At 39.6% G+C, this 25,807-nt stretch overlaps 1 protein-coding gene and 1 long non-coding RNA gene across 3 annotated transcripts in view; one reads left to right on the top strand and one right to left on the bottom strand.

Moving 5' to 3' along the window:
• Nucleotides 1-21,315, bottom strand: part of slc39a10 (solute carrier family 39 member 10) — a 35,368-nt gene extending 14,053 nt beyond the window's left edge. The window contains exons 1-4 of one of the 2 annotated variants that reach the window (XM_026144567.2): nt 21,057-21,315; nt 8,163-8,241; nt 3,489-4,673; nt 2,416-2,593 (exon numbers count right to left, since the gene is read on the bottom strand). In XM_026144567.2, coding sequence (XP_026000352.2) covers nt 2,416-2,593; nt 3,489-4,652 — 1,342 coding nt within the window. In that variant the 5' untranslated portion in view covers nt 4,653-4,673; nt 8,163-8,241; nt 21,057-21,315. The remainder of the gene's footprint in view (nt 1-2,415; nt 2,594-3,488; nt 4,674-8,162; nt 8,242-21,056) is intronic. The other variant, XM_080290855.1, reaches the window with a different exon arrangement.
• Nucleotides 9,318-10,325, top strand: LOC145421095 (uncharacterized). The gene is made up of 2 exons (XR_013902384.1): nt 9,318-9,438; nt 9,933-10,325. It is a non-coding gene; the product is annotated as an uncharacterized LOC145421095 (long non-coding RNA).
• Nucleotides 21,316-25,807: the final 4,492 nt, after the last annotated feature.

Raw genomic sequence — 25,807 nt, 5'->3', positions numbered from 1 at the left:
TCGGTTTTCAGATTTTCTTTTTTTGAATATTATTGATTGGAGGATGTGATCAGAATACAAACTGAGAGAAGAAAGCTCACTGAAAGAAAGAAGTAGTTGGGCACTCAAAGGGACACAAACGGTCCTTCTTTGCTCTATTTAGAAAAGACAAAAAAGGACCACTTGTTCACTGCCATGGCAACTGAAATAATTTAATAAGGAGAAGAGACAGATGGAAAGCTCCAAACACAGACTGAGTGCTGCAGTTAGGTGTGTGAATAGCCCAGAAATGTCCTGTATTAAGATGACTGCAAGAAGGCCAACTGTAGCACATTAATGGGGTGATTCCACTATGACCTCCATCCTAATCAGCTCCTGATGCTCACGGTGAATTATGGTAGCCTTTTCATATAGACAAAACTGTAAACTTGCTTATAAAGTTTTGTGTTTCACATATTTTTCTTTTTTCTGTTTAAAACAAAATCACTACTTTTAAGTCAGTTTAGTTTCACTTTGTTTACAATTTCAGTTTTTAGCACTCAAAGTCACAGATTTCCTAGTCTCAGTAAACACACCAAAGCTGCCACCCTCTGTGTGTTGAAGACTTAAACTAAAGACGTCCACAGATACATGTTTACATGGAGTCTATGCTTGATCTATAGTTCAGTTAACTCAAACATTTCCCAAACTTTTTGCTTTTTCTTTAGTTAACTATATAAAAAAAGCCCTGAACCACAGATGAGATTCACAGTGGTTCCACAAACTACACACTGAGCAGAAGCTCATGAGGTCAGGGTCATGCCTACAGCAGCAGACGCCATAAAAAACGTCTTGAGTGGTTTTAGAGGAACATTTCCGTCTTGAACAAAGGTTAGTGTGAGACAACCTTGCAGCAGGTTTGATATAAAGAACAAAGTACATGTTTAGCAGTAAGCAGGAAAAAGCCTCCTGGACAATGACAACATCGCTCACTGCTTTAAGTGACTCGAGTCTCAAATTTCTCCAAGTCTACATTATTAGCGAGAACTGATGTTACGCCTTCCTTCAGCTGTAAATAAAACTCATGTTGTGTAAATACATGAAGCAATTTGAGCATAAGAAGCACTCTTCAACGACTGCTCTGGCTTCCAATACTCAGTTCTTCTTTTTTGTTAATGTCGCTGCTCAAACTGCTCTCCTGTGTCTCCTCTGCAGCTCTGCACAGCAGAAGGATGCCGCAGAGGTATGGTTACACAAAAATCACATTTTCATTTCCAAAACCTCGATCTTGGAGTCACGTTTGAGCGCACAAACACAAAACTGTTTTATTTATTTATTTGAATTAAAACTTTTCAAATTGTCAAAGTTGCCAAAATGAAATGAATGACTGTAAAGAAGGCAAGACGTCACCAGTTTAATGTTAAGTATATTATAAATTAAATGTGATCAACTCTACTCCAGATTAGTCTTAATATTGATTAAGAAAAACGCTATATACACCCACCGGCTGCTTCATTTGTCCCACCTTGTCAATGTGACAGGAGTGGCATCTCATACGGTCTTCTGCCGCTGCTGTCACCTTTCTGCTTCACAGTTTGCCGTGTTGTGAGTCAAACCAGAGCAGAGACGCTCTTCTGCATTGCAACAAGTGGTTGTTTGTATTGCTGTTGCATTCAAATCAGCTCAAAGCAGTTTAGCTAGAAGTAAAAACGTTCTTTTCCTTTTTTAAAGTATTTTATATATTATACTAAATATTTTAACATTTATATTTAATGTTTCTTATATTTTTTTTAACATTTTTATTTATAACTCTCTGTTTTGGGTCCAGTTTGGCACACATTGCCCTGTCCCCTTGCTATCAGGCTCTGAAAATTAAAATAAAATAAAATCAGTAAAAGATAGCGGCAGTACCAGGAAATAGAAGTCTCAATATAAAATACGGCTTAACCATTTTAAAGAAACATTATATATTTTGCAGATCTTCCACTCTTCCCTAAGAGAGGAGCTCCAGGTTACGTAAAGACAGCATTACATTAATGTTTTATGATGGGAGTCCCTGTGGTTTTACACTTATGAAGAAAGCAGTTTCCTATGGCCGATGGCATCAGACAAAAACCCTGACTTACAGTGTGCTTTGTTAACCACATTTTTTAATGTTTCACTGTGACTTTTTCCTCCATTCCAATTTCTTACCATCATATTCAGTGTCTCAACAATTTCATAATAGTAGATGCTTTTTAGTCCACCTTCCGTGACTGCTTAGCTTGCTGGTCTCACACCAAGTATCCAAAACAAGGATAAAACACTAACTTCAGCTGCATTTTGTCATCCAAAAGAATGAAATGAAAATAAAATGAGCACCGTGGACTGAACTAAGCAGCTGACACTCATTGAAATTAATATTTCTCCTTGCTATGTGGTTTTTTTTTCCGAGCAGATCAATGAGTTTGCTCTTACCAGAACTGGCAGGCTCAAAGGCTTCCTGCTCCACATCCATCTGCTCGTAATGGAGGATGCAGACCCGCCTGTCTATTTGGTAGAGCAAGGCGGGACACAGATACGCAAACTGGCGGGGGGAGATGAGCGAGTCGGGATTGAGGCCGTAGTAGGTGAGGAGCTGAGTGAGGTTCAAACACTGGAGTGAGAAGGTGAGAACATGAAAATATAAATAAACGCAGGGAACCACTGAAAAACATTACAAATAACAGAATCACTTCTTGTAAAGTCAAATTTCACTCAAACACAATGTGAGCTGCAGCAAAAGACAGATTTTATGTTAAGGGAATTTCACTTTGGCAGTACTGACTGATCCAAACATCCACGAGGAAAGCCAACCATTCATTTAAAAATGCTGAGAGAGATTCCACACACAGAAAACCAACACGATATAATAACTTAAGCAGTAGTGCAACAACAAACACTCGACTAAGCACTGATAACTTATTAGAACAATAGCATTTAAATAAAAATCTGGTTTCTTGTGTCTGTTTATTTAATCCTTCTTGTTTTTTGTCCTTTTGTGAAAAAATACACATTTATTACAAACAAGTGGACTGTTTTCAAGGCTTTCAGATTTCCCAACACTATATTTAACTTCATCAGGGGGTTTATGTAATAGTTTTAGTTTGTCAGTCTGTTTTTTTTAACAGGATTGCTTAAAACTTTATGGACAGTGTCACATGTAAATTTGACCAGTTAATTGTTTTGATGTTCCCAAGAAGACCAAAATCTAGTCCAGATTCAAATATCCTGCTGGATCCATGGGCTCAATTAATGTATGACTTTGATGTTATTTTTAGAGTTTGCAGGAGTAACAGATCAATAAAATAAAATAAAAAAAAATGGCACAGGCTACCAATCAGAAAATAGTGGGTTAAAGATGGGGGGAAAGGAAGCTTCAACTACTTGTTTGACACAGCGGAGGAGCTCAGAATGACGCAAAACTATCACAAAAGTTAAAAAAGCAAATTGGAAACCACAACAGGTGCATTTAATAAAAAAAGAAAAAAACAAATAAAAAATAATCTTACCTCCTCATGCTGATGGGTTAATCCACCTGGATGACCAGCTGGCATGGAGACTGGCAGAGTGGGCACGGGAAGTGCCCCCGGTGCCTCTCTCTTATCTTTATGAGAGTGGCTGTGACCATGTGTGTGGTTATGGTCATGAGTGTTGTCATGGTCGTGGTCATCAGATGCAGGTGTGTGAGAAGATGTGGTTTTGTCTCGCCCTCGCTGTCCTCTGACTCTTCCCGGTTTCCAGGGTTTCTTGGGTCGGTTTTCTGTCGGGGTGGGCTGCAGCCTCTGGGGCACCTGAGATGGCTCCAGCTTTTCCTGGTCGAGGTGAGTGCCGCCTATGTCTGTGTGCACTTCATGAATATGATTGTAGTCATGTTCATGATCACTGTGGTTGCTGTGGTCGTGATCAGGGTGAGGCTGAGAAGACAGGTCCCTGTGGTTGACCTGCTGGTGTTTGTGCTCTTCATCATGTGTGTGATTGTTGTGGTCGCCAAAGTGGTGTGTGTCATGTTGATGGTCATTCTCCTCTACCTTAGTGTGATTGTGATCTTGTTCGTGATCATGTTCGTGATCATGTTCGTGATCATGTTCGTGATCATGTTCGTGATCTGTCGGTCCAGCAGTGGTTTGGCTGCACCGAGTGGGAGCTCCTTCTGTGTGTGGATGCTGAGAGTCTTGTTTTTGGTGTGGACGCATCTGTGTGGTGTGACTGTGCCGGTGGCCCTGGCCGTGGCTGTGGCCAGCGTTAGTGGATGAATGTCCGTGCAGCATATCCAACACCTCGAGGTGGGCTACATGGTCATGGCCCAGATCCTCATGATCCAAACCTACAACCTTCACTTCTCCCAATCCCAAGCTAAACAACAGACTCTGAAAGCCCTTGAAATCTAGCCGGTCTTCCTGGCCATAGCGCCTGAAAAGCTGCTGGATGTAGAAGCGCTGTTCCTCCTCAAGAGCATCCCCAGCGTGCCCACTCTTGGACCCTGGGGACTCTGTGACCCCTCTCACGTATGGAGCCTCAGAAATCTGCAGGTCGCTGTGAGCGCTGTCATGATCATTGTGGTGATGCCCATCGTGCTGATGGTGGTGTCCTCCTTCATGGCAGTGGCTGCACTGATGAAAGAGGAACGTGAGCACACACAGGAAACAGAACTTGGTGTGCATGTGGACTCTCATTGTCCCCTCAATTCTCGTCACCTGCAATAAATAAATAAATGGATAAATAAGTAAAAGAATAAGACCGTGACAAAAGCACTGAACTGATCTAAAGCCTGGATTCCTGTTGTACTTGCCTGTTACAGCGTCAGGCTCCCATGGAGCTAATGCATACTTCTATGGTACACTGTAATGTAAATTCTCCATAGATGGGTCTGCGTGGTCTCACAAACTAAGCAGACATGTGGACATCAACTCATGGACACAAGGGGAAGTGTAATCTAGCCTTTTTAGTCCCAAGTAAAACTTCACAATTAATCTTTTCTTTTAAGATAATCAGCACCATTGAGACTATGCTGATTAGTGCATCAGCAAATCAATCTACGAGAACAAATAAAGGCCTTTTATTTAGCTTGTAAAAGTGTAATGTATTTTGCATCTGTTTGTTTTCCTTTGTTCTTTGAAACGTATGATAAGTTTGTAGTGCAGTAAAAATCATTTTAAAAATAATGTTGTTATTTCACTTCTTGAAACCCATTTTAATATACTTGATATAATTTTGAGTCTAATGAGTTTTAATTTGTATTAATTTATGTGGCTACACAACATGTTTGATCATAAGTTTAAAAAAAAAAAAAATCATACTTATTCATTTGGAATATTATTTTTTGCAGTGAGGATATATTTCCTCATTGTCACCAAATCACAGTGAGGATCTGAATCTTGATTTATTCATCTTTTACAAAATATGTATTTATATGCAAACAAAACTTATTTAGTTAGTTTCCTGTTACTGTTTCCCTTGATTTGTTTCTTTGGATAGCAGCTTTGATTAAACAGTCAACGATGATTAAATCACCTCAATGAGACTGGTTACAGTCAACAAACAACACACATTAATTATGGTCTGTCCTTAGGTAAGAACAAATAAAAACGGACACAGTTACAGTTTCACAGTGAAACTATACTTTCTTGCAATCTTTTTCAAAATGTGGCAATGCAACAAGGAATAATAAAATCTTCCAGAATAAAAGCAAACAACCAAATGTTATTGGTCTATGTTACATACGGGAACACCATATAAAATAAGTAAATAAATAATACAAACACGAGCCACTAGTATCAGATTACACAATCCTGAGATCATTAAAATCTGTGATCGATATCAGGCCTACTAACACAATAACACACTGACATCCTCCAGTTTAAAAGTTCACATACAATGTTAGACACACACAAAAAGATGCGAGATAAAAAGCTGGCACACCACAGATAAAAAGACGATTCAAAGCTGCTACCTCCAGCTTAGAATAACAGATCTAATGACTAAATCACAAAGCCTTCTGGAGCATAAATTTGTGTAACAAATTGCTTGTTTTCCCCCTACTTTAAAATGCCTGAAGCAGCAGTATCATTCCAGTCAAATGATCCTCATAAGGTCTCTCGTGAAGCCCGTGGGTGGGTGATGCGAGAGAGGAGGGGTGGAGAGAAATAAAGAGAGGTCATATGAGGAATACTGCTGGATAATGGTGCGATGGCACACAGAAGAGACCAGACAAATGTGTGTAATCGCTCCTCCACACACTTCAGCTTGTTAGTAAAGTTTATAGAGGATTTACAGCATGCACATCATGAGGGAATAGATCTGTGTTGTGCAGATGATAGATCCTTCTCACAGCTGTCAAGGCTACTAACAACAGACTGCACACCGTAGGCATGTGTGAGAACCACAAACAAAGAACATCACAATTTAACCGCATTGATTTCTTTCTGGATATCCACAAAACAGCAAGAAATATCAAAATAGAAACTCAAAGGAAAGGAAACAGATCTGTGCACAAAAACTTTCCTTGGTTAAGAGTATAAGGAGAATCTATCCAATGACAATATTTTATCTTAGGATGATGCATAGTTTTCCTTCCTATAAGATAAAAATATCTCCTTACATGCGTAACACAGGAGTCATACCCACAACAAAAAAAGCCTTTTAAATCTATGCACCCAACCAGTGACGCCTTCTGATACAAATATATTTCCACTCAAATTTATAACAAAAGGAAAATTTTAGAAGAAGCCAATCAACATAAAATCAAAGCCCTATTCATTCATCAGTGCCTTGATCACTGTCCAGACAGCATCAGTAGCTTATCAGCCAAAGACTATTAGCTCATAATGGAGTTTAGAATCAGTGTGTTACAGACTTTTGCAATATAATGCCATTTTTTGTTTTAAATGAACACCATAATTGTTGCTCTCTGCACCAATTACAGTAAACACACCCAAACCTCTACAAACACATTTAAACCGCATTCAAGCAAACACCTTCAAAAGGTGGTTAAACATTTCAAAACCACAAAAAAAATTCAGTTACTTAATCCCAGCTTCACTCTGAAACTAAAATCAAGCCAACTTACCACAGTGTGCTCTTGAATGAATGGTGTGTGAAATTTGAATGAGGGCGTTCTGACTCAAGGTTGCAGTAGTTAAGTGTGGTTAGAAGCATACTTCGCCGCTGCCGGCAAGACGGTGTTTATAAACATGAGACAGCAGTGACCTATGAACCTAACAGCAGATAGGTTGGGGCAAAGCAAGACCTATTTTTAAGAGCACACCCTCTCAGCAGCAACAGAGCCTGCAATGTCTCCTGACTGGAGTCTTTGTTGTGCTTGGCCTTTATTGGAAACAACAGAATCTCTATCGAGTGCTACAGTTTAATTGTGTGTTACAAAAGCTAATGTAAAACGTAAGCAAGACAAATCAATTTTAAGGGATATTTTTTCCTCTCTGGAATTTTTATGTTCACATATACATGAATTTAATATAAAATTGATTTCACTGAGCAGTCAGAGAACTGTTTAATCGCAGTTGTTTCAGTACATGTTAAGAAAATAATCCTATTATCACCAGTGTTTCCCACACACACACTTTACTTCGGTGGGCTGCTGAGGTGTATAAACAGGTGCCTATGTACCTTGTTTGGCAACTCATATTAGAAATCTATCTATTCCTGTCTGAGAGAACAGAACCAATCAGACAATCCTCTAAATTTGTGTTTAAAGCCCCAGCTGTCATGTTGTCCCTACAGGCTGTCTTGCTAGCCAAGCTACTGTTGTGGGAATCCTTGATATCATTCAGCTGCTTTCCCAGAGAGGACATTGTCCCACGCTGGGATGAACTCCAACACTGTCTTGTACTGCAGCTGGTCGGTAGATCCACTATGAGCTAGATCCACTAACAGAATCTGAAGCAACCGACACCAGTTTAAGCTCAAACACAGAAAGTATGTTGTATGAATGATTTGCAGAGGGGAAAATAAAAACAGACTTGTTACCCACCAAACAGATCTCTGCCTTTCAGCACAGGTAAGTCACTCTTTGCCTTAAACTAAATGTAGACTACGTGTTCACAAGGCAATTTTGAGCCAAGAAAAACCCTGACACATTTCCCCACATCCCCAACACAGTCACACACAGAACCTGAATCTGTGGGAAATCTGATTACACAGCACACTGCAGTAAGTTTTTCACTCACCAAACACTTCTTTGCCTGCTTGGCCCCCAGTCTTGGTGTAATTAAATGGGGGTGTAACAACTCTTCTGAAACTTGCACCCTGAAAAAAAAAAAAAAAGGGAGGCAGAGAAGTGAGAATCAGTCTTTCGCATAAAGAAAAGGTGATGAAGCATTATGGCAGTAACAAGCTCAACAACATCTAGGCGTAGCTACATGGTGGAGGGTCTCCACTTTGATGACCTAAGGATTTCCTGGTCCTGCTGGCTTCATCAGCTGTTGACCTTCAGCTTGCACTGAAATGGTTCATGGCCCAGTGTGAAGCAGCGGTAATGAAAATCAGCACGACCATATCTCTACTATGTTTCTTAGGTGGAAAAGAGTGGAGTGTCCAATCATAGTCTGGGACAAGTCAATGCCCCAAGTATCTCAGGGTCTAGTTCATGAGTAAGACAGAATGGAGTGTGAGAGTGACAGACTAATAGGTGCAGCTATATTGATATGTTGCGGTGGAGAAAAAGCTGAGTGTAAAACCTTTTGATTTACCGGTAAATCTGGGTTTGTACCCTCACCCATGATCATGAACTCTGGGAGAATGAGGTTCCAGATACAAGCTGCAGAATTAGTTTCCTTCTAAGGTTTGCTGGTCAGGGTTGCTAGATCTGCTGATCCTCCACCTGAAAAGGAGCCAGTGGAGTTTGTCCACCTCTTCCAGACGGCCCACCATCTAGGCAGATGGGCAAGAAGAGGTGGCCAGGATGAGGGAAGTCTAGGCTTCTCTGCTTGGACTGCTGTTGCAAATTGCCTCTATCATTCAGATAAGTGGTAAACAATGGAAGGATGGGTGGAAAAAAATCAGACTTCATGGACATATCTTCTGGGTCTGAAAAGGAAAGTGTAGCCCAGTGGCAAACAGATGGAATTAGAGACTGTTTATTGTAATTATTATTAAAGGTGTTTTATTCTGTTCAGTTAAAAACACTCATGATTGGAGAGAGACTCTAAAGAAAAAATCCAAATTATTTTGTATGGAATTGCATTATTTGTTTATTTTTGTTTCTCAAAGGTTATTTGTTGACATGGATACAAATGCAGTCCAACCAATGGGATTGTATGTCCCGCCTTGTTTTTTTCATGTTTTGTTGCGCTGCTAAGGCTGTTTAGACCACACGCGCCATAGCTGTACCTGTGGGGAAAACGTGGTAGCTGTTGAAACAGCGAAGCTGTTGGTGTCTGCTTGATTAGCCGCCAGATTTGGATAGCCGAAGCTAGTTTTATGAATACGAAGTGCTTTGCACTGGTGAGTAACGAAACTGTTATAGCCGCTGATCGGCATCCTGAAATGTTAATGTTGTTCGCTTCAAAAAACAAACGCTAATGGTGACGGTACTATGCAAGTAGCTAGCAAGTGTGCTAGTAGCTAGCGAGTGTGCTAAACGCTCACTCCCGTTGTTCAGCGTTAGTTGAGAACTTATTAGCTGTTGTTAGGTTAAGGAAAAAAACAGTATGTCTATCTGTTGTATTGAAATGTTTTGTGTTACTTTTTATTCATCACTGTTGTTACTTGACCGTGAGCAGAGTATATTGAGTTTGCTGCTTTTAATGAGCAGTGTGAATTGCTTTAATGATTGGCGATAGCTACATTGCCATGTAATGAAAACGTTTAGAATTTGATTAGTTGTACAACATTAGAAATGGAAACACATTTTGTTCATGCTTTATACTTTAAAACAGAAGTGTTGTTAGTTAAGTGTGAACAATGTTCATTTGAAGTAATTCTGACCTCACTCTTAGGTCAGGTTTTTTGAGTTGGAGAAAGGAGCCGAGACTCCCCGGAGAACTTTGGATTACAGACTTTGTGGAAATCCGCAGAAGAGGTATAATTTTCCATTGAAATGGATGGCGAGCCACAGCCCATTTGGAATTGAATCTTGAAGTCTGGTTGCCTGAACTGTGGTAGGACAAAACAGTGCAAACCATACATCGATCGTGGACTGAACTCACACCAATAACTCACCAGATCACCAAACAGGCCTGATCTGGATCCTATTGACACTTTAAAAGACCCGGGTCTAACGTTCTTTTCTTTTTTTATTTTGGGTATCTGTGCGCGCACACACAATTTTGGTTGTTATTGTAAATGCAATACAGTGCACAAATTTCAAATACAGTTGAACTATTGCTTCATCATTTGCAGTTGTGTTTTCATTGTGGTTACCCATCCTCTGGGCTCCTGTCGTTCCTGAAATCTTCTGATTTGCCCATTGTTTATATATTTTGTTACATACTGGTTACAAAAGCCCAGCTGAAAATGGCTTAAACCCAAATACCTGCAGGGAGTGACTTTCCTTGCCAAACGACGTACTAGAAATGTGTTTACTGAGATCATAGAATAAGGTAACTGGAGATTAGTTATATATAAGCTTCAAAAGAACAGCTCATGGACTCGATGGGGGGGAGCTTTCAAATTTCAGTGATATTCATAGACAAATTCATTTTGTAGACTTTGGTCTTCAGAAGGAGACACAAAGCCAGCCTGCAGTGTGAGCCTGTAGTCTCACAGTTTCAGTGCTCATAACATCTGGTTTCAGAAAGAAAACGTGACAATGGCAAAAACACTCAGCTTTTACAAACCAATGGATAACATCACAGTGATGGCCATCTTTTATATACAGTCTAATGTAACCTGCAACATCTCAGTACCTTCTGCAGGTGACCCAGACCGTTGTACTACTGCATAATCTGTACTTGATCTTGTTTCTTTAGATATTTATACTTTAGATATTAAGAATTTGGGAAAGAAATTACCTTGTCAATGTAAACCTCTAGTGGATAACCAGCACAACCTCTGGCCAATTTGCCCAAGGAACTACAACCATTATAGTGAGACAATAAGTCCAAAAATAGAGCAAGGCCACATCGAGGCAACAGAATTAGATCTTGAGTGATACATATTCCCCGAGGACGATGGTGACCAAATTTAATCTTTACACCTGAGGACAAATGGATAAATCTCACAACTAAAACAGCACACACAAAGACAGAAATGTGCATTTGCATTCTTGTTCTCAGATGGTGTGTGCGTGCATGGTGCAAGAAAGAGTGGATGCACTGTTAACTTCTTTTATTTAATAGTTTTTAGTTAACATTGCTGTTTGCACCTTCTTGTGATTGCCAGACACAGCAATAAAAAGAATAAGAAAGAAGTGTAGTTTCACCGAATGTGAATCTGAGACATTTACCAGAGAAGCGGCGAAAAGGAAATGGGTTTTTTATGTTCTCAGCTCTGGGATCACAAACAGAAGCAAAACGACCGAAAGGGAAAGGCTATCAACTCTAAGGTGACAGAAATTTAGCTTAGCCAAGGGAAGAAAATTAAATCATTACGCATCAGCGCAGTAATTTATAGTACCCATAATCACCAATTAAAACTTAGCCACTGAAAGCCATTTAGTGTTTACTAACTGCACATATTAGCACCACCTGTATTAATTACCCGTTTTGACTACACTGTACAATATTAGGCTTGACCTGACCAAGAAAATGGTCTGAAATCTGACTCCGTTTATATGGTGGAAATGTATTTTTGTTTTTCTATAAATGTTAATAAATCTGACATCAGAACATGCCAAGAACACCACCATGTGCCCTGACCTTTAAAAAAAACAAACAAAAAAACAAAACAAAACATGGCTGCATCTAGGGCTGTGCGATATGAAAAAAAATCTCATATCCCGATATTAAGACATCTATCGTCCCGATAACGATATAAATCACAAGAATGTAATATTTTCTGTAAATTCTGTGACTCTCGGGCAGCTCGACTTAGTGAAGTGTTTCCAGCTGGGCGGCGTACCTGGAGTCGAGTGTTTTAACCGATGCATGAAACGATACATTTTTAGACGTAAGTTGTAACGCCCGCCGTTTTCTTTGTGAGTATTTATTACACAATGTGCTGCGGGGAAAAGCCTGTTCTAACGTTTGAATCTAAGGTTTATTTTTTAGCACCTGACGGCTCTTTTTTGCTTCTCATCCGTAAACGCTCTGCATACCCTTTCATGTGATTCAGTTTATTTTGAAAAGTCTCAACAGGATCTTGAACTTTATTGTGAAAGGTTAATGTGGAAACTAAACCAGCGGACACGCGATGGTTTTGCCGTTGTTGTTGCTAACGACAATGCATAAAAACAGGCGCTTGTCCATCTGTAGTGTGGTTATATTAAAAATAAGACAAAGAGAGAACTTTAGGAAATTAATATAGCCACTACAGTGACCATCAAAACCATGAAAAAAAATATTGCCCTAAACAGTTTATTTTACAACACCACGAAACAAATGATAGCGTAAAATGAAACTATAGACGATTTTATATCGTTATCCGATACATATCGTTATATCGAACAGCCCTAGCTGCATCTGGATATTTGTAGCTTAATCACCAGGCTGGGTGGCTTTTCTTTAGCACCTTCTGAGATAAAAGTGGTAAATGCCCAATGTGCTTACATGACCAGTATAAGGCAATACACCAAATGAAAACTGTTGAATATTAAGGCTGTTCTTCCTTCCCTGAGGACTTCAGGAACACTGAATTGTGCCATTTATGCACCCCCAAGGAGGGGAAAGCTACAACCCAACTGTGCATCTGCAACATAAACCAGATGCTCCCATCCCCATTTTAAAAGCTTTTGACCACTGGCAGCTTTAAAGTCTCACCCTGACTTTAAAGTGTATCTAGAAATCTCTCAAAGAGATGAACAGATGAAGAAAACTAAAAAAAAAACAAAACACCACAGCTGAATTCACTGTTAGGTTCTTACGCATGTTTGTTTCATAAGAGGAGCAAACCTCTTATTCTGGTCCACCAACAGCACTCAAACCCTGAAGGGTTTTACTTAAGCACACTTCGGTTCAGAAGTCAGCTGTGTGTAATATTAGTTTAGGTGAGACTCCAAACGACAATGGTGCTATATTATATTAAAAAAGAGACACTCTGAGCATAACTACTATTGTTCTACAACACACAAAATTAGAGAACATCTATAAGGTCTAATAATAGTTTATCTGACTGACTCCTGATTCATTCTGCAAACTGGAGCTACCATATGAGTAGGAATGTGTTATCTCATTGCCAAATGACTAAGCCGTACAGCTGAAAAAGCTAGCATTATAATACTTATAAATTAATCTTTAAAAACATGTCCTCGTTTCTCCTCAAAGTTGCTGATAACTAAAGGAATGCTGTTATTTCTCTGCAGGAAAAAAAAAAAGAAAAACCAACTTTGACCCGTAAGCTGGTTCATATGATTCTCACACGACCATACACATACCTCTCATCTCGGCATGAGGTCGGTGTCTGCAGGGAAACAGGAATGAAGCAAAACATAAATTCTGGTACCAAAGACATGTAAGTGAAACCTCTTGTGCTCACTGTTACAAAACAAGTATATTGGTTTGTGCCAACAAGACCAATAAAAGAAAAAATTTAATAAGAGATTTGTGAGGCTGGGAGATATATGCACATGGGTACTTTGTCACACTGCGTATTTGACTACAACTCCTTAGAAATGTAATTCTACTTAAAAAGCAATAAATGTACACATGGTTTCTCAAGTATTGCAATATTTTGAGCCCTTGAAATGTGATAAATCCCCCCAAAAGTCAGGCAGTTTTACAGACCTGTGATGGTTACATCAGAGCAGATTAAGCCTCCACTTTTTGATCCACACCAATAAGCCGGGAAGCTACATAACTAAAACCTTGAGCCAAGTGGGGAATGGGAACAACTTTTTTCTTGAGACAGGAAAAAAACAACATGTCAGAGAAGAGGGTTTTCTTAGTAAGGCCTCAGGCCCACATAAGAGGGCAGATGTCAGCTGCCACATGGACAAAACTGCCAGCAGATGGTCTGAGGAAAAAATGAAGGACCACAGTCACAGTCTGGCGTGGCAGGAGAGGAAACATATGACACACCTGAGTTTAGGTCATGCATCTCTGCAGACAATCACCAAAAACAGCAGGGAACATAATAGGTTGTGAATTGTTTTTTATCTCACACATAACTGCTGTCCTAAGCAGTCATTCAACAGTGGTGAGACATTACAGCACTGACACACAACAGCAAACTGTTACAGCCTAGCTTAACTGCCTCATAAAGCACAAGCAAGCCTACACTTTGCGGTTACAGAGGGACTACTTTCGTCAAACCGTGTACAAGCATTTACCAATGTTATTGGTAACAACAATGATAAAGGTAGTCATCTCAACAGGTGAAACCAGCAATCCTCTTATCAGAAGTAGCTATTCTGTATATGCATCATAAGAACCATCTCACCATGAGCTGCAGTGCAGGTTTCATTGCAGCAGACTCAGCACAGGTGGTAGGTGAAGACTACTACAAACTGATCCCAAGGTACTTTGTCAGCAACTGAAAAACATGGTAAATGAATGACCAAGAAATCCTTCCAAAAGCCCTTAAATGTCCATGTAAAACAAATCTGAGAAAACAAGGTTGGCACATGCCATATGGTTAAACCCCAGTATCCCACTGGGATTTGAAAATAGGTTGTCGGCTTCTGTGACACCTTCAGGTTCACATGTAAACAGACCGCAACTCCCCTTAAACTCCTTGCAGTCAGAGAGCGTGACAATGCTGTACAAGCATAAACATCTTTTCTGCACGATGCCACTGACTCACGCGTACACTGATGCTGAATTTGCTGTTTACAGCCATGGATTCTGCAGGAAAATTCAAGAAGCAGCTAAATGACACGAGGTTGCTGTGGTGAGACGCAGGTGCATGGCTGATGCTCTGTGGCCTGGAAGCGTGCTCATCACAGTGCAAAAACAGATTCAGGCTGCAGTGCTGGATAGTGTACATACAAGTGAACTCAACTATCAGCAAAGGAATACACAATGCAAAAAAGACAACAAAATAAAAGAAATATAGAGTGATCCTTACCTCTGATTTAAAAGTATGCCCAAAACATTTGAACAAAGGCACAAATTCACGCCGGACAAATGCAGAATGTGGACCGCAGCACTAACATAAGTAACAGGTTGACTGTTTTGAGGCTTTTGAGTCCAGTGATTTAACTAATTTGTGCAGAGAGGCGGGGAGGCACAGAGGGGGAATGTGCGTGTCTGCGTGTCTGAGCAGTCAGGGATCGACCACCTGACCAACTACTTGGTCATAGATGTGTAATACCAGGACATTCTGCCCATTTTATTATTTGACTTTTGATGTAAATTAGTTACTTGCAAACCTGAAATGAACCAAATGCCCCCTAACAGTGTTGTCTCATATCTGTTCATGAAAAATTAAAAAAAACAAATAAAAGAATTTAAACTCCTGTACCTCCTGATGTCTGCACCACTGACCCAAGTCATGTCTACTCAAGTTTTTCTTACACAAGACTGAGATTAGATTAGTTATATTTATTATCATTTCACACATCTTTGTATCTGGGGCAACTGGAAGACATTAGAAACATTCAACAACAGGCTCCAAAACAGTAACTTTACTTTAGCACAACAACGCACATGTAACACACCTATCACCTTCCAAAGCACACAGGACCCACAGCACTGTGTTTTTCTCAGCACAATTTTCTTGGACACTTAAAATCTTACTGAGTCTGCAATAAAGCAGAAGGTTCAAATACTTTCTTAACAACTGCTAGTTTTAAGTCACCTAGTCAGCTAACCACAAAAGACACTTAGCTTAATTTTTTGAACATACTACCTTGTGATACTCAAGAACACACTAATCCTCGTCACTGGGCTGATGGTGAAACGAACAAATACCAGGACCTCTGTGTGGACGCTCTTCAGTTACAACATGGCAGCAGTGATACTCTGTGCAGAAGCCTTTGCAGTACTGACTTTACCACAATAAAGTATCTAAACTTTGCCCTCAGCACAGGTGTTGTTTAACTAAAGGTAGTTCAACTCCAGACAGTGAAAGTTAAAGCCACTGGAAAGACTTTATCACCCAAATCAGATTCCAAGGGTATTGTTACCTGAAGCTAAACTAGAAACTGAAATCAGGTGTTTAAAAAAAAAACGTAAATGGATAAGGAAGAAAAAAACTAAAGCAGAATTTTGCACTTACAAACCAACTGCAATGAAACATACACTTAGCCACTCTATTGCACCGCACCATGTTCTGCATAATTTCCTGATTTAATTACAGTTAACAGGGAAGTAATGTAAGTAATTAGTAAGACTAATTTTGTGGTCAAAGTAGAAAAAAAAAAAAATCAAGTGACAACGTTAGATTTAAATCAGTGGCTTATGGTGAAACAAGAGAACATTATGGCCAAATGCCATTTTAGTAATTACACTGCAGGACAAGCCTTACAGAAAAAAAATAGTTATAAACAAACAAAAAAAACAACAACACACAGGCTACAAATAATGTACAAGCATTTATTAGAGAAAAATCACTAAAAGGAATTGTAGGGTTAGTCCCGGGCTTGTTAATCACATTAGTGTTTCCCCAGTTAGACAGTGTTGGCCTCCCTTTGGCAATTATTGCCCAGCTCTGGCACTCCAATTGTGTCAGCCAGACTTGATCCAGCCTTGGTTTTTGGTAAGTGGTGAGCAGGTCAGATGTGGCCCAAATGTCCTAGTTCATATAATACACACTCAGGACAGAAAATTTACTTTGTGATGTGACCAGTTCTTTTTTTTTTTTTTTTTGGCGCTTGCCATCTCTGTATCCCAGTGTAATCCATAAATAAGCAACAAAACCATCTTCAAACACTTTCACATACATACCTGTTTTTTCTCCACACAGTAAGCAAACTTTAGAAGTTTAGCAAGCAAAACTGACACCAAAACACAATTTAAGCTACAGCATTCAAGCTAGTGTGCATTTGATGTGAGAGATAAATTTGGTCCCACACTCATAATGGATGAACTAAGAGGGTTCCCATCTGTACTTGCTGGAGCCAGATGGTTTTTTTGTTTTGGTTTTTGGATTTTATTTGGGAGGGGGGGGGGGGGGGGTTCCAGCACTGTTTCAATCATACATCTGCCTCTTAAAATTCTTCAGAACTTTTAGTGGTTCTTTAGTGCATTACAAAGCAGCACTTTTTCATTCAGCCCATTGAGCATTTAAAATGTACAATGATTCTTCTGTTTTTTATCTCAGTATCAGACAAACTTTGATTGTCAGCTGATCGTCTGACATTTGACTCTAGAGCATGCAAGTGAACAGCCCAGGGTCTTTGACTTTGTCATATGACCAAAAGACGTTTTGTGGCTTGTTCAGATGCAATTTTCCAAACCTTTGCATTGCTGTCTGCTTATTCAAAAAGAAGAGGCCTTCTCCTGAGAGCCTCTTTCCAACAAGTCATACTTGTTTTTTCTCATTGTAATGTCATGAACTTTAATGTTCAACATGCTAAGTGGGGCTTATAGAAGCTAAAATGCATGTTGCTTGCTTGTTTTTTCCCCTAGTTTTTCTGACCACTGACCTTGGGGTGAATTGGCTGGCATGTTGACTTCTGGGAAGATGGACAACTTGAATGTTTTCCAGTTGTGAATAACTTTTTTCCATGTGGAATGGTAGACTTCAAATTGTTTGGAAATGACCTTAAAACCCTTTTCGCATTGAAGGGCAGCATCAACTGCTTCTCTAAGCTCAAAACTGATGTCTTTCCTCCTCAGCAGCGTGTTAACACACCTGAACGATCCAGACCACAAAACTGCCAAAACTTCTTTTAACAAAGAATCACATTTGTATTTGCTTGGTGGCACCTGCCTGCTACTTACCCTCTTAACCCCCACAAAAGAATTTCTACTTAGTTTTCCCACATACAGCTTCTAAACCTCGGCTTATTTTGTTAAATAAATAATGGCATAGTATAAAATGTTGTTTTATTCACATGAGGTTTCTTATCTAACGAGACTTTTTGTTTTGCTGTAAAAACCTTAAAATCAAAGGCCACACTGTATTCACATGACTGCATATGGCAAAAAAAGGTTTAGTACCTAAGCTTAACAATTACAGGATAAACAGACCTGTACTGTAGAGTAATCTCAGCCTTGGTTTAAGACTGCTGGTTTACAACAACCCTTGTATTATAAACTCAAGCCCTTGAGTTTGAAAATCAGTGGTATTTGCAAACTAGAGAAAGTCTAACATAAGAAACAATTGCATTATGGGAATTACAGGATCCAACATAAGCTACTCTTATTAAGGTGTCTACACACTCTGATTTCAGCAATCTTATAAGTTCATCACAAGTTACACTGAGCAACACGAATCTAATAAACATGGACATCAACTTTGATGCAAGTACACTGTATGATGATAGCGCCCGTTATTGAATCAGGGCCAAGAACCACGGCTGTTATTTCTTTTCTATTTTCTACATCCTCTTTAGTTGGAGAACAAATTATACACACGTTTCTTCTTCGTCAGAATCAGTTTTCCTTTTTCACATTTTTTATTTCATTTCATACAGTTTCCTGTTGGTTACTAGCAGACCGGTCACGCATTATCCAAATTTCCTGGATGTCTTTGTAGGCAATGGAGCATAATCAAGAGTCCAATGAAATGTAGATAAACAGACATGATTCCACATTTAGTCTATGAATAATGATCAGTATTGGCTAAAATAACTACGTATATAATTTCTGGGATTATAAAGGGCCACCAATGTGGTGCCACAACATTTGGGACTGCCCAAGACTCATCTAGTATTTACCTGACTTTAGGGATTAAAAGTCAGTATATCCCAGGAGCCTTTCTTTATTCTGATCCTTCTAGTACTCCTCACTCAAAGAGTATATCTGAACAAGGAACCACACTAAAAAGAGTTATTTAATTTAATTACCTAACGAAGTAGAACGCATATGTACAGAAGTGTGGACATCTAGATGCTAACAGGTGCTGCACTTGTGAGATCTTTAACCTACTCCCTTAATTGTGGTTGGTTTGGATATGGCATGTAATGCAGTGGAACCACATTGGGGTGGGGATGTAATAAGCCAACCTTTCCAGCTTTAGCAATTCAGCCAACGGCCTTAAGTCAGACCAAAGCACACCTAAATAAATGAGTGTGTATCCTGCAGTAGCTGTTTCATCAATTTTCCACCCAAATGTTACACATATATTTTAAGCAGAGAGTAAATATGATTCAGTACATAACTACATACTTCAATGTGACTCATTGTGTTACATACACCAAATAAGGCACTGTGCTAGGAAGTATTTTTAGCCTTTCTGGTTACATAGAGATGTGAAACTCAGAGTTGCATTAAACTTCATGACATCACTTTCATAGTGCCCACATTACAACATTACATAATATTTTTAGAAGTGTTAGACTAGAAGCTATTTTGCCACAAGGACCATGACCAAGGTGAAAATCTAATAAATTTGTTGAATTTGTCTGCCTCAAACTTATTACGTTTATTCGTTTTTCTTCCCCCTTAATTTTTTTAATTTTCTATAAAGGTTAGTTTCAATTATTTTATTTAATTACTATATCATAGATGGCATTTGTCAAGTGCAAGATTTAGGGATTTCAGATTAGGTATTACAACCTTCCAAACACCACCAGCCACACACTCGGATCCTTGCCAGGTAGAACTCGCTGTGTTAAAAATAAATAAATAAATAAATTAATTAAATAATTAATTGATTCCCAGTAATGAACATTTTTCCCCTTTCAGGATTCCTTATAGGCAGAAATGAAATGCCAAAGTATTATTTTACCAACTTAGTACACTTTAAAACTGCAACTTAATATTGAATGAACTAGGTTACAGCACTGCCGCTGGACCGAATGTAGAGGAAACACACGCACGCAATATTTTACTCAAGCTGGCTGTTAATCAAGACGGTCAAACATGGCAGTTGCAATTGCAATAAAATCAGCACTGCAAGAAAAGTAAAGGGGGGGGGGGGGGGGCGTTTACTCCACTGCATCCATTTTAAGCTTTAGCTATTAGTTACTTTGAACATTTAGTTTTTTAAAACAAATATCCAATCGTTATAGTAGTACAGATTAACTTAAATTAGTTTTACGCGGGTCAGTAAACTCTGCTGGCAACAGGAAGAAAATAAATGTTGGACGCTGAAAAGGGGATCACTGATTCAACGAGACAGACGATGAGAAAATGAACAAATGCGCGGACATTTCACCCGGATCACGATGCTGATTTCAATTAAGAGCTTATAAAAAGACTTTGTGGTGATGCTCAGAAATTTAGTACAATAGAGTGAATATTTATAGAGAGGGAGGGTACTGTTTGAATGCCATATTTGCATATCACCAAATGCAGTCGCTCCACAATGGCAGCTCCCCACGCATGCAGTGTTCAGCAAGGTGGGTGAAAGCCGTGTAATGTCTACAAGTTCAATAAAAATCAGAAACAGACCAGTCACACAAGTTAAACTAGGGAGAACCGTCTGCTGTTGAGGAATCGCAGTAAAATCGCCAATCACTCATCAATAAACTGATCAGAGGGAGGGCTGAAATCCGCACGTGGTTCGAATATCAGACTAAGCGTGCTACACTTCCGCGTCCTTGAGACGTGATTTCAACACGACAGCGTTAAAAGGCACAAAAATGAACACTTGAAGTAGTCGCTTATGTTCAAAACACCGGAATACCTCACAGAGGTACTATTTCAAAGCCCCTCACTCCACAGTCAGCCCGTTCTCGGAAGGCTAACGCTAGCCTGGAAAGGAAGACAACAATCCAACCAGCTAACATAAGCTAGCAGACGACTCACAGGAAATTAGCTCACAGTCTAGAAAGACCAACGATATAAAGAACGGTGTTATGTTTCGTTACAAATGTTCGCAACAGCGGCGAACAAAATCCACGAGCCGTGGATAACGCTGCCCGGGTCCATGTTGTGGGAGTGAATGATAACAAATGGGTTTTTTTATATAGTTACCTCACTCGAGTGCCGTGTGCATCTCCTCTCCGCTCGTTACCAAAAAAAAAAAAAAAGTCGTCCAGCTTTACGTGAACGCACGAGAGACCAGCTCATTCACCAACGCCTGCTGAGAACTTTACGTGGAGTTCGTGGGGGTGGTCCTTAAGTCTACGTAAAGTGCGCAGTACACCAATGAAAGCGCTGACGTTTCTTTCCGCCAAATGGTGTCTGGTCTGTCATATGACTGTCTGAGGAGTTCACGTTCTTTTTTCCCTCAAGCTGTTTGTAAACAAGAACACGGCAAATAATTAAATATTACAATTATTAACGTTACACTTAAGGGAGACGAGGCGCAAATTATAAATAGTTATTATTATCTTACTTCATAAGAAATATATGCGCAGTAAGTAACAGCACAATTTCAATAATAATAATAAATATTAAATAGCAAAAAGAGTTTAAAAGCAATCAAGTTAAATTAAACCACTGTATCTTAAATAAAGTCAAGTCAAAATTATATGGTTATAATCAGTTCATTGATTTTACCTCTGCTCTAACTTTATAAAACAAGTTTGTGGAGCATTTCACCCTCTTTGTTATATTTTCTTGGTCTAGTCAAATGACTTTCAATCACCAATAGAGCCAAAGTGACCATTAAAGGAACCACCAAATTGTGACTGGGTGACTGGACTGTCATATGACTGTCTGAGAGAGATCATGCTCCTTCTTCTTCTTCTTCTTCTTCTTTTCCAGGCTGTTTTTAAACAAGAAAACCATAAAGGAATTATAATTCGCAATTAGGAGAAACCAATGGCAATTTCATACTTAATAATTTATTTGTTTATAAGTTACAATAAGCAACAATACGACTTAAATTTACAAATACAAGTCTTAAATAAACTGCATATCGCAATGTTTCTGTTACTTATTTGTGTAAGAATATAATGAAACAGTTTGGCCTTTGTTTGAAAGTCATGAAATATGTGTGTCTGGCAGTTCATCTTCTTCTCTGACATTTAGATGAACTTTGCATTGGCTGTTTCTTTCTGCCAAACTGTGTCTGGGCTGCCACATGACTCTAGAATAATCTTCTTGATTATTTTTTACTCATTTTGAAAAAGAATACTTTACATTCCTTAATAACTTATATATACTTATATAGGCTACAACAGATAATTAGCAAAGTGAAAGTGTCTTGGTGAATATAATTTAAAAAAAAACCCCATAATTGAGCAGTATGTATATTGTTTTTAATAGATCTATAACCGAAAAAGTTAATTCCTTTTATAAGAGGTTTCAGAAGAAGAGATGGGAACTGAGAGAACTGTACAGCCAGCAACAACCTGAGAGAGTGAACAAAGCCTTCATCAGATGAATACACCCTCTAATTTTAACTCACATCCTCATTACTCGCGATCACTGGCTGTGTCACATTAAGGTCAACACCTTTGCTCTGACAACAAACATGCCATGATTACAGGGCGTTAACAGTGTATGACAAAGTGTTCAACTGGAGTTTCTAGTTTTGTGTCAGTCATCCTTTTCTATGAAGTGAAAACTACGTCTTAACATTCTGTCCATTTTACTTTAGTCTTCACTTGCTACACAAACATCTCAGTGGCCCACACCAAACATTCAAAGCAGTCACACAGAAGCACAAACAAGGGGGTCTATTAGAAATCTCATTTTATATATCACACAAAATAACCATCAGTCTGAACTAAACGTGACAAAGTGGGAGCAGCTCTGCACTCCATCAGACAGGGAATGTACAGAGGCTGAATAAGCAGCTTAAATAAGCTGAATCTTCCTTTTTTTAATGTGCAGGTTCTTTATTCACTTTAAACAAAGACACAGCTTGTACTCCAGCAACAGAGTATTATAAAAGTACAGGAAGCATACAATAATAATAACAATAACAACACAAAAACGAGAGTGAAGCTTGCTAAGAACATAACTAAACAATTTTTGTCTTACAATAAACAACTTGAGCAGGGTTTTTTTTTTTAATCAAAAGTCTGTGTGTGGATTACCACTGGGACATGAAGCCACATGACCATCAGAGGATCATAGCTACCGCTGAAGGCACAGAGGTCATGTCCTCAGCACTGTCTCTGGGAATCAGGGATTTTAATCACCTAGACAAGGGTTTATATTTATATTACATTAGAAAATGTGTCTCCTGATGTGCGCCTCAAAAAAGGAGAAAGAGATCTTTGAAGATTTACCTTCAAGACTAAGCTCAGCTGATTTAGCCAAAAGAGGATCTTGACCTTGGATATCACGCAGCAGCATTTATCTAAAAAAACAGAACTACTTCTGGGTCTGGACAAACAGCAATCACTGAGGGAGTCGTTAATTTCCATCTTCACCAAGATATCTTGCAGAATACTTTCAGTGTGGCTGCCTGCCAGCTGTAGCTCAGCAGAAAGCTTAGTGATGCAGTAAAAAATGATCCCAAAAATAAAGTTACTCAAACCATTGGAGTTAAACTATAAAGCCAAAGGTATTTGCTCGTCTGCCTACTCAAATATATATGTACTTGAGTGACATCCCATTCTTAATCCATACGGCTTAATGTTGGTTCACTCTTTGCAGTTGTAAAAGCTTTAGCTCTTCTCGGAAGACAAAGTTTGAGGAAGTTTGGAGGTCTGTAACGACTGACAATGCAGAAAGTCGGTAACCACAGCCTGCTCTGCGATTTTACATGGTCTACCACTTTGTAAGTGACTTCCTGTCATTTCCAGTCGATTCTACTTTGTTATAAGACCACTAACATTGACTATGAGGTATTTTTACAGCTGGATTTTATGCGCAGAGGTGGCATCCTATCAAGGCAGCACACTGGAATTGATTGAGCAGCCTGCATGCCTAGGTGCTTGATTTTATGATTTTGTTCAGTAAGACTGCACAGATTGGAACACCTGAACTGAATGATTTGGATGCTTGAGTGAATCCTTTTGGGAATATAGTGTAATTGTCTGTAAACGCTCCCTTGAGCGTGATCCAGTTATAACATACTAAGTTGTTGAAAAAGCCCATTAAAGTGAGTTATTAGAATAATCGTTATTTTTTTGTCATCTAATCTTAAATTTGTCTTATTAAAACAACTGTATGACAAAATTAGGGGTAAAAATAGTATATTTATGGCATGAACACTAACTACCTTAGAGGCTTTGTGCTAGTTTCACCTCTGACCTCTCAGTTTGGTCGCTGATGTATTTACTCTGGACTTTTTATACAGTATATTGAGGCAATGAGATTTAAAACATAGCACTCCAAGGAATCCATCAAGGTGAAATGCACTGAGCTTTCCTGTCTGGTCGTATTATGTGGTACGGTACAGAAGAGGCTGAGCACAGCTGACCTTCACTGCCTTTGTGTAGGTGGCTCTGAGTTTGTGTGCGTGTGCAGGTGAGCGTGAGGCATTTGAACGCTCTGATGGGAGCACACAGCTAATTTCTGTTGGCCACGCACCAGCTGGGTCCACGTCCCGCTCCTCCCCACCCCAGGTTTGCCTCCTCCCCTCCCACCGCATGTCGGCTGTCTCTCGTGATCATAGGGAGATTAATATCAAGTGATTGGCAGCCATGTTCTCGCTTAGCACTCCAGTCATGGTGCCCCGGGGTCTCTGCCAGTCGTAAAGCAATGGCAGAAGTGCCACTGTGGCTTTCACTGTCATTTAGCCAGTACCCTGCCCCAGCAGACAGAGGATGAAAAGTGCCAATGACTGCATTGAATTATGAGCTCAACTCAGCCCCGAACATATATACAACCCAGCACAGGGAGCCATTTCCTGCTGAAATGCCTCCTGCTGCAGATTACTGAGGTAATATTTCCTGGACTGCAACTAGAGCGGTTATGGTCTGCAGGCAATCTACCTGACGCAGCTTTTGCCCACAGAGGTGCGACCGGTATGAAAGACGAGGCATTGACTTGTGGTGAAATTGCCCTTTTTATCACACAGTGGTTAAAAAGGTGAGGTGATTTTTAATGAGGACAACTATTATAACGTTTCACACCAAACTGAGGCCATAAGAGGTTGAACAGCTACTATGCACAGTTACAGACACAAGTGAAATAGTTCATTCCAGTTATACAGCATACCCTATTATAAACCTATATTACCAGAGTCAAATTAAGGTCGTACATCTTGAATGTGTCCTTCCATTTGATGGAAATAGGCACTGGGGATATGTAGCCTGGATCCAGTGTGTGTGTGCATGTTCCTGGCTGACATTTTGCTGATACAGAGCAATACTGGCACCCCTGCAGACCTGCTGGAGCTCTGTCCTGGAGGGCAGCCAAAGACAGGAAAAAAAAAGAGAGAAAACTGGAGCGAAAGGGAGAGACACGACAAGTGACAAGTTTTAAATATCAGTTCATTAGCAACCTGTAAACCTATCTAATGAGCACTCATGGATTTTTCATTCCCTTTAATCGGGTGGAGGTTGAAGAAAGGTGAGAGCGCTTGCTTGTTTTCCCCTCGGGTTTGTTGTACTTGCCAAAGCTATAATGCACACACATACCACTGCAATAGCCAACGAACAGCTCCCCACCCAACAACAAGCTCACACGCTGTCGATCGATGCGAGCAGGGGAAGAGCGTCCAACAAGCTCCATTAGGCTGCATTTGGTCCATATGAATATCCACTGATGAAGCAGATTGACTTCTTGACCGTACTAGTCTTCAGAGACCTGTCTCATGATTGGGATCCATCAAAGACACCCAGTGTGTTCTTTGGAAAATACAATTTTAGCATTTTTTT

This window comes from Astatotilapia calliptera, chromosome 16 (assembly GCF_964374335.1).
Source record: "Astatotilapia calliptera chromosome 16, fAstCal68.1, whole genome shotgun sequence".
NCBI classification, from domain to species: domain Eukaryota; kingdom Metazoa; phylum Chordata; class Actinopteri; order Cichliformes; family Cichlidae; genus Astatotilapia; species Astatotilapia calliptera.
The sequence above is the reverse complement of the archived record's forward strand: the minus strand, read 5'-3'. Positions and strand labels throughout refer to the sequence as shown.